At 33.1% G+C, this 10113-nt stretch overlaps 2 protein-coding genes across 2 annotated transcripts; both read left to right on the top strand.

Annotated features, from left to right (window-relative positions):
- The first annotated feature begins 1502 nt into the window (after window positions 1–1502).
- On the top strand, window positions 1503–4822 carry LOC136811136 (uncharacterized). Its single transcript, XM_067067750.1, has 3 exons — window positions 1503–1755; window positions 2556–2652; window positions 3747–4822. The coding sequence occupies exons 1-3, from the start codon at window positions 1589–1591 to the stop codon at window positions 4287–4289; spliced, it is 807 nt and encodes a 268-aa protein (XP_066923851.1). The 5' UTR covers window positions 1503–1588; the 3' UTR covers window positions 4290–4822.
- A 1899-nt stretch (window positions 4823–6721) lies between these two features.
- On the top strand, window positions 6722–9230 carry LOC136811147 (uncharacterized). Its single transcript, XM_067067764.1, has 2 exons — window positions 6722–7073; window positions 8480–9230. The coding sequence occupies exons 1-2, from the start codon at window positions 6836–6838 to the stop codon at window positions 9178–9180; spliced, it is 939 nt and encodes a 312-aa protein (XP_066923865.1). The 5' UTR covers window positions 6722–6835; the 3' UTR covers window positions 9181–9230.
- Window positions 9231–10113: the final 883 nt, after the last annotated feature.

Consider the following 10113-nt stretch of genomic DNA (forward strand, 5'->3'; position numbering starts at 1 on the left):
TGTTCTACCTTGAATTATAACTGAAAATATCTTCAAATAACCATTGCCCACTATCAGCCCGCGCCGTAATCTTTACCCGCTCCAATTCTTAGATAATCAATAAGAGAGGTGCGCTTAGCTAAGCCGTGCTCGCGGGCGATAAATTTATGTTTACTTTTCTTGTATATTTTAGTGGTATTTATCTAATGAAAAGTATGTTGACATAATATGCACGGCACTGACAAAATATGTACGGCATTGATTATGACATCATTAAATATGTCAATATCGATTCAACGCCTGTTAAAGAAAATAATTTGTAGATAGTTCTTTTTATCGTAAAATTTAGAAATACGAGCAAAAAAGAGTCAAATTTAATATTTGTTTCCTATCTAGATTATATTAGCGTTAGAATACGGTAAATTTTCACGAAAAATATTTCGCTAAGGCAGTACGCCCAATCGCGCCCACGGGAAAGTTCCAATTTTTAATTATCGGGAAATCGGGGAAACCGGTTCACCACGTGGATAAAAAACGTACGGAATGAAACCTGACAGAAGGTTTTTAAACAGATTTATTCAAATAAAGCTATAAGAAGTTCATTACTCGTGGATCTTAAAACCTACATAAGAAAAAACGAAAGTTGATGGGAAGGAAAGAGTAAACGCAAGACAGAAGGTTTGGTTGTGTTGATCAGGTATGTTTTTATTCTATCCAAACTAATGTTATAAAAGACCAAAGAGGCCCTCTGACTGCACTGATCAGTGATTCAAGCTTTTATATTATTCCTTTCTCTAAAGAATAAAGTCGGAATTAGACGAGGGATGTCGATATTATACCAACTGACGGTACATGATGTCCTATCCTCCGTGTTGAAAACTTTGAGCTGCCAAAGGACCTGCATCATCCTGTATATATTCTTTTTACATTCCTTAGAGAAATGGCTGATTATGGGTGAAAATATGAGACGTAACACCTACAAAAATTTTGACATAAAACTTAAGTAAGTTGGTCTAATCCTAATGGTATAAATGGCCGATCGCATCGACCAACTTACAGACTTAAAATAAAGTAAAGGTAAAACTGTGACATGGTGAAAACAAGGCAAAGAGTAAAGAGAAAGATTACCCTCACACTATACTGTTAGAGCTTCATCAGATAATGAATGTTGCTGGTGCAATAATGACTTTTGAAATGAAATATTGGTGAAATGTTTCAAAGGTTCAAAGTAAAAGCTTTCCGTGCAAGTAGAATCGCAGAAGAGACATTATATCCAACCTGTGAGTATTTTAGTTGGAAAATCATTCTAAAAATAACGATTTTGATCATGAAGGGTTGGATATAGAATAACATGTTTCTGAGGTGCGATTTTAGAAAAACACCATCTTTATTTTTTTGTTAGGATAGTTGAAAACCAGGTGACGTAGTTTAGTTTACGTAACTTTTTGAGATTGAACGTCATTTTCAGCCAATCAGAAGCGACCACGAACATCAGAAGCAAAACATCTATAAAATTTTCTCTTGTCTCTTTAAATCAACATGGAGAAATTTCGAATGAAGACGTTTTTTTGACTGAAAATTTTAAGGAAAGGGAAAACATATTGAAATCATGGTAGAAGATAATATATTGAAAGGCAACATTTTTTGCCTTGCCAATGTTGATGCGGAAAAGGTTTTAAATTCACTAGAAGACGATGAAAATCCATCACCAGAAATTATTGGTCGGAAGAGGAAAAGACTCGATGATTTCACACCACAAGAAAAAATGATAAGAAGGTAAGACTTTTGCCATCAATTTCACCTTTTTTATCCAGTGTTTTCAGATAAGGATCATCCACTCACTCACCAATTGAGTCAGTGCTTCAAATAATACCGTGAAAAAGGGTAACTTGCATCAGTGGAGGCTAACATGCATAGCCCTCAAATGAATGACCTGGCTGGTCATTAAAATACAACTACGCAGCTCTGCTCGCAGCTCTACTCTACCATTTTTGTTTTGATTTATTTTTGTATTTTAATGACCAGCTGGGTCTTTCATTTGAGGGCTATGCATGTTAGCCTCCAATGATGCAAGTTAGCCTTTTTCACGGTACATCACTTCAAGTCCCAACTTTCAAAGTTTATAAGTAAAAATTTCAATTTATACATGATACTTATGGTAAGATTTCCCAAAGAAATTTCTAAAAAATCCAGACTATTTTTTAAAGGCAAAGTTAATTAGCTAGGTCCTTTAGGAGTTGGCATTACAATTTTTGTTTGGATGTAAACGGGGGTAGGTAGGGTAGGTTGGAATAAATAGGGGGCTGGAAAAATTGAAATTGTACCTTTAAATACCTTTAAATACCTTCAAAATAAGGTAAATATAGACTAAAGCCTGGCTATTTAGAGGAAAATAAGGGGCTCCTCATTTGACGACTGACAACATTTTAACAAATTTATAAACAGGGGAGTCCTAATAAGGTCAGGGAAGGTTGGAAGAGAATTTTAAAACTAACAAGCGAGGGGGGTCATTTTTTAGACACAAGGGGTCACTTTTTAAACACAGGGGAGTACTGAACTTTTTCATTGTATTTCAGGAAACTAAAGAATCGAGTTGCTGCCCAAAATGCTAGAGATCGAAAGAAGGAACGACTTGAACAATTGGAACATATTGTTGATAGACTGGAGAAAGAGGTAGACATAACTAGCTGGGTTATCTTTGATAAATTGATTCAATTGGAATTTTAAGTTGAGGGCTAGTTATAAATACAACTTATTTAGGTATCGTTCTTGATCTCTTCTTTGTAAATCTTATTATTAGGCTGGAATTGTTGGTTTGCCGTCACCTGACCAACCCTACCTCGAAACCTGCCAACCCAAAAAAATTTATTGCCATTTTAAAGAAGATTTTTTTTCCTTCAAAAACTTCAAACAATAAAAAATCAAAACTCGTATCTTGTTTGTCTCAAGCACAAGAATCGTAAATTCCCTGCTAGCACTTCTGTTTTTTATTTAAAATTATATAAATGTAAACAAACTGTTAACCCTTCCATGGACAAAAATTTCGGTAACGGCAAACCAACAATTTTAAGCCCAGCCTTAGCCTTGAATTAACCTATTTACCAGGTCTTTTGCCTAATTGGTTCTTTAACCTAAACCCCAAATTATGGAGAGTAACTAAATATGTTTTGCAAATTATTGGAAGGTTGTATTTATTACTAGAATTGCTATTGGCGTTTGCTTTGAAAATGTTCATTAAAGGGAACGACGCATGGTATATTTATGAAATGCTGATCTAGCATTGGCACAAACATCCATACGGAGGAGTATTTAGGAGTGCTGGATCATAACAAAAACCAAAAGTGACTTTATTCCAAAAAATATATTCAAAAAAGTGAATATAATTTACTATAATGTTCAACAACAACAGAAAAAGACTTACATAAAACTGAAAGAAAAAAAGAATGTCTTTTTCTTTTGAATGAAATCGAGTGTTTCTATTTTTAAATGAAGACATTCTATTGTGAATTTAGTGAAAACTTCTTTGCAATCTTTTTGTTTACATTTTGTCTTCATTCACTTTCGTTTACTGTTGAAAACATAACAAAGTTTTAGCTATACTCTTAAACCGCGTATAACTGTCTGTTAAGCCAATCAGCTTCCGGGCTGACATCAGCATGTATTTCAGAGTATACCATGGAAGTGCCACCAAATCCGACCCCTACTATAAGTATAGCGCTATTGCCTTTAAGGTAAAAACTTAACAACTTATTTTTTTTCAATCACAGAACAAAGAACTGAAAAAGAGCAATGATGAATTACGGACAAATATGACCTTCCTCATGTCACAAAACAAAACTATGCGATTAAAACTGGGCATGAGTGATGGAGATTTTGAACAACCAAAAACATTAAATATAACACAATCACCAATTATTACACCAACTGTCGGAGACCATGATCATATTGTGATTAAGAAAGAAGAAGAAACTGACACCGAGTACGCATCACTTGGGAGAATTTCTCTGCAGCAGAAGCTTCAGGTTCTTCTTGTTTCATTAGTCACGATGTGGTTAGCCAATCCCAGACTGGCCAACTGCTTGACATCCTTGAACGAATCGGAGCAGGAAGTAGTGGTCAAATATCTCTTACAGAAGAAATTGATTCTTCAAAAGAGCAACGTCTCCAACAAGAAAGTACAGTTGATACAACTGTTACTTCAAATGAATCTTATACCGATAATCCAGAATTGTCTACCGAAGACACCACTGAATTATTTTCCCTCTGCCAAGAAATCCAAGACCTTGTGGATGGACCCGGCAATACTATAGATGAAGCAGACCTTGATGTTGTATCGCTTATTTCCGAATTACCAGCTGAAGTTTCAAAGACAGTTCAAAAATCTAACCAAACATTCAAACCATCTCATGAGTTATCAGAAATATTTAGTCTTTTGGATTCTGACTCTGGCTTTGGATCAGAGGATGAAAGGACAGATTTTTCACCTTCCAATACAATTGATGATGATTTTCTGGACTTATTTCCTATTCTTTCTTCTGTCTAAATGACAAATTCATTCCTTTAAAACTTTATATCCATATATTTCGTTATTGAAATTTGTACATAAGATTTATATTTTTCTGTTACACTTATCCACCAACAACAAGTTGACCTTGTTGTTTTTGGTTTTGATAAATTCACAAACAATCAAAATTGCATATAACAAATCAGATCTATTTTTTGAATACTCGATAAGGCCATGATGTATGCTATGCTTGATTGTTTGGGTGTTTGTACATACTTATTTGAAAATTCTTCTTGGTAAAAAGAAAATTAAAATGTAATTTATTATGAAACAATAAAACACTCTCTCTAATTCATTCAAACCCTAATATAACCTTTATCTAGACAAGTAAAAACCTATGGTCCACTTTATCTCATTAAGCGGATAATTGACAAGATCATATCCAATTTTTTAATAATATCTTATAAGAGGAACTTGGTCCTTGTTCCTTGGAAATGTTGAACATATCAGTAAGATCTTTAAATAAGGAAACAGCTCACATGTAAACCGTTATTTTATATTGAAATGTTTTATGCTTCCTGGCTGAAATTCAGAAAACTCAAAAGTTCACCATTTCAAAGTTTTATCACTGTCCATCCTGTCGGGGGTCTGTACAATTTTATAAGAAAAAACTTACTTAAAAAAGGTCTATCTAAGCACTTAAACGACTATTTCGTCAAATATGATTTATGCTGAACAAGTAGAACAAACTGTAATTTTCATTGCCAGTTTTTGAAAGCCGTACCTCTTTCCCATTGCATTCTTAAAGTCCCCGAGTAAATGAGAGATATTGTCTTTAAGATCCTTTTAAAACTCAATCGTATTTTGAATGCGGGAAATGTAAGTTTACAATTTGCGAAATATTGACATTATAATGTCTCTTCATAAGATGATGACAATAAACAAGGTCACTAAATTGGAAAAGTTTAAGGGGTGGAGGTAAGCCCGGTCGGACTTGGCTGCTGGCGTTCATTTATGGATTCCAGCTCCTTATACTACCGACGGTTTTGTAGAGTTCTGTGTTTTTAACCTTCATGAGTCGCAAAACCACCGAAATAGAAAAATTAGTCCCTCGTAGGGTGCCTTTTTTGGAAAATTTAGGGAAAAAGTAGAAAATTTGAAAAAAAATTTGGAATTTCAGTCCCATTCAAATGTTTGAAAAAACGAGTCCCACGTAGGGACTATTTTTCGAACCTAAGCGGAGCACCCCGTCGGTCGGTCGGCAAAGGTAGTACCCCCGGGCTATGCTTTAACTTTCTGATCAATCATTTAGCATCATCATCAAATCGGTTACCGGTGATCATTTTTCCACAACTAGGCTACTATTTTGTTTTATGAAAACGAAATTAATTAGTATCGTAAGTGCAATTTTCGAATTGTACGAGTTATTAGGATTATGCGATTACGAACTAATCGCACATTGGGTTTCACTACTTTTCCCAGTTAGGAAAGTAAATTACAGAAATTACACTAAGAGTTTTAACAACAGCATCAGTAATTTGTGGTGACAAAGTGCCCAATACCAAGGTAGAGCTAAATTCAAAATTTTTTAAAATTTAAAATTTTCGAATTATGAATTTCGAATGCAATTAAAACGTTCGATGTAAAAAAATGTAAGAAAAAACATTAAAATCAATTTTGTAAACATTGGCGCTGCATCCAAGAGTGTAATTAACGATTAATTGCTCTCTACAGGGTGCAATTAACGATTGATTGTGCGCCAAATAAGAAAAAATATAACCCATCGCGCGATTAAATGATGTTATTAATTCAATCTATTGTATTAAATGATGTTATTGATACCTTTTATTTTTTATACTTCCTACTTTTTAATTCATCATTCCTTTTTACCGTCGCTTCATATGTTGTGAGAAATTGGTTTACATACAAGGTGCGGAATAATACAAAGCACAAAATAAATATCTTGTCATCTGTACTAAGTGTGTACTTAAAGGTTTTATTTTTTACATAAAAGTGTTTCAGTTGCGTATCAGACATATATTTCATATCAGGACAGTGTCTGCTATTGTTATATTATGCTGATATGCAGTAAGCAAAAAATGTTTTTCTTTTCCGCTTTCTGACCAATCTTGCTCCGCATCCGTGTCAAACCAATGTGAAAAAGCTTGTGAATTAAAATTGATGAGCAAGGAAACGATATCACTCTTATTCAAAAACAAAACCTTTAATCAAGTTTAATGATATGTTTTTATCTTATCCATTTTACAGAACACCTTGTATGTATAATAACAGCAGAAATAAAGAAATGTAAATTTACATACAGTATAAAAACGAAAGTAGGGCAAATATAAGATGACTTTTTGGATGGACTATGGTAGTTTGCTTTCTTATTACATTATTTCATTTTGTGTTTTAATTCTTGGTAGCCTGGTTGGTGGTGGTGGAGTATTCGAAAGTTATATAAATTCCACGGAAACTGGTAGTGTTTTTGCAGTGTATATTATCTTTCATTTATTCGATGGGCTATTTGCATTTCGTGTTCGACATTGGATTGAATTGAAATGTGTTCGTTTAAAAGTCCTTCAATTCCGTGAGTATAGATATATTCTAAATTAACTTTAAATGAACATTGTGGTCAAAAAGGGGTTATTTTCTCCCACTGGGCCCAAAAATACTTTTTCTTGACATTAAGCTTTTAGCAAAACTATATATATTCTTGAAGGAAATGATTTTCCAAAAAGAAAAAAAAAGAAAAAATCATGCCCTCTTTTTAGGGGGGCCCCTTTTTACCGGTTTTTTGAAAACTTAGATTTCAAAAGTTGATTTTAATTTTGACTTTGATTCAAACAGAAAGAGAATGAAATTTTACGTCAGAAAATGGGGTCACTTGTTATTTTACGCTAATCTGTTCAAAAGATAAGAATTTTAAGATTTTAGGAGACTGGGATGTGGTTGCTAAACGTTTTAACCAAAATATTTCAGGGGGTAAGGTCAAAGAATTCTCAAAAATTGTTTCATTGGCCAAAATAACCTAAAAATTGTCTGTATTCTATAGAAATCAACTCGCTTCTTGCCTGAAAGGTTTCACTTTTTCTTAATTTTAGGATGAAAAAATTGATTTTATAGGGGTTTCTACCAAGAATTGAATTTTGAAATAAAAGTCAATTTACTCGAAAACTTTATTTTTAAATCAGGATACCCTATTTAAACACCCTATTAGAGTTGTCGAAAAGACCTCAAATTTTGAATTTTTGGCTTATGAAAAATTAAGATTAGAGATATATTGCGAGTATATATAATTTCTACTAACTAACTCGAGCTTCAAAAAGTGCAAAAAGCGGACAAAATAGTTGTTTCTGGCTGAAAAACATTATTAGGTACAGAAATTACCTATACTCGCAATATATCTCTAATCTTAATTTTTTGAGAGCCTTCTAAAAATATACAACAGGGCTTTCTTTTCTCAAGCTAAAATTTTCACTAAATTTTAACCCTATGAATTTGCCTGAGACCGTCGTATTTGTCTGAAAAACTCACCATAAATTGTCTGAAAAAAAATTGGCACTTAGGCGATAAATAAAAAAATGTAGTGTTTCCGGAATGCGGGTGAAGGAAAAAAGCTCTGATGCGGCCGGCCGGAAAAAAATTTTTTTGTTGCTATTTTTAACGAACAAAACTTGTGTGAATATCTAAGCAAACGACGTTTGATAGCTTGAACGGTCAACTTATAAATGATGAACCCATAGTCTGCGACTGGGTCGGAAAAATTATTTTCTTCACCCGGCCGGTTTCCGGAAACACTACATTTTTTTATTTTTGACTTATGTTATTTTGATTCCCCTACCCATTACCTTTCCAAAAATGTAAAACAAGTGCTTTGACTAAAAAATCGAGCAACTTCAAGAAATCGAGTAAATTTCCCCCTAATTTTTCTCATCTTTCCTCATTTCAAACCTTGCAGTGCATTTTAGGAAGAAAATTTTCTTACTGTTTCAGAGTTTTGTATGGCATTTCTCGGATTCTTTTTGCCAGACTCGACGATTATCAAATGTGTTTTTGGAACATGGGCTTCTTTGTCATTTATCCATTGGTTTATAGTGGTTTCTCAACTGTTGTGTCAGGTCGAATCAGTTTCAGCTTTTCAAAGTAGAGCGATGTCTTTGAAAACACAAATCAATGATAACATTAAATTGAATCCACGAGTGGTAACATATTGCGAAATGGTTGAACCAAAGCCTATCTGGAAATTTTGGAAAATGAAGCATGTGGTTTGGAGTGTGGAAAAAATTTTTGATTATAAATACTGTATTGATTTGAGTCAAATTGACCATCGTGAGTTGCTAAAGTTAAAGGAAAATCAGAATGTTGTTGAAATGATCGATTTCGATATTCGATTCGATGATGAAGAAACAGAGATATCGTACCAACGAAATATTCAAACATTTTTAAACGAATTACCTGAAATACTTCGAAACGGTGAGATAAAGACGAAACGCATAATCAGGATGAGCGATGTCAACATCGAAAAGGGAATTGTTTTAAAATCCCAATTTTACAAATGGATTAGTTTGATTATGCCAGTTATTAATGTTTGGAAAATTTACCAATGGTTGATTATTAAATTGGACATAAAACCCCTTTTGCGAAAAGTGACTATCACGAAAATGATTTCAGACAAAGATATTGAGGTCATATAATTTAAGTGTATCAATTTTGCTTTTTTATTTAAATTTAGCTTTAAGGCATAATCGCACGATAAGTTATTTTTTCTTATTTGGCGCGCCTTCAAAGACAGCAATTAATCGTTAATTGCATTCTATAGAGAGCAATTAATCGTTAATTGCATTCTATAGAGAGCAATTAATCGTTAATTGCATTCTATAGAGAGCAATTAATATTCAATTGCATTCTATAGAGAGCAATTAATCGTCAATCGCACTCTTCGATGCTACGCCAATGTTTACAAAATTGATTTTAGTGTTTTTTCTTAATTTTTTTTCATCGAAACTCGTTATCATGCGATAATTATGCATGTGAAATAAGCATATTAAATAATTTTTGTTTTTAAATGTTGATAAAAATTTATTTAAAATCTTGTCCACCCTTGTTTTAGAAACACTCTTTGAGGATGAAAGGGCTTCAGGCCTTGATGTACATAATCTATGATCTATCGATTCAATATTCGGAGATGAATGACGAGTAATGAAAAATAACAATAAGATGATTAACGGATTGATAAATATATTTGTATGAGATCATTTTTACTAAGTTATGTAGACGGACGCAGAAAAAATACAATGATCAATTACTAGAATTATAATTCAATTTTCCTAAATTTCTAAAATGACAAGTAAAAATTTTTTCCAAAAAACTTTTCACAATAAACCCGCATTAAGTCATCGCGTGTACCTAGAGTGTGTCCAGAAAAAAAGTGAAACAGATGAAAAACATGAAAAAATTATTATCAAAATTGTTAAATTACGGAGAAGCTAATAAGCTTCTATATTTTTATTACCTCCATGGCAAAGCTAAATGAAAGTTCCCTACTTCTTGTAATCAGGAAATCTGATGCCGAACTCAAAGATCAAGAAATTAAATAAGGTTTGTGAATACAGTTGACACTCTCTAAT

Source organism: Clytia hemisphaerica, unplaced genomic scaffold (genome assembly GCF_902728285.1).
Source record: "Clytia hemisphaerica strain Z4C2 unplaced genomic scaffold, Clytia hemisphaerica genome assembly, whole genome shotgun sequence".
NCBI classification, from domain to species: domain Eukaryota; kingdom Metazoa; phylum Cnidaria; class Hydrozoa; order Leptothecata; family Clytiidae; genus Clytia; species Clytia hemisphaerica.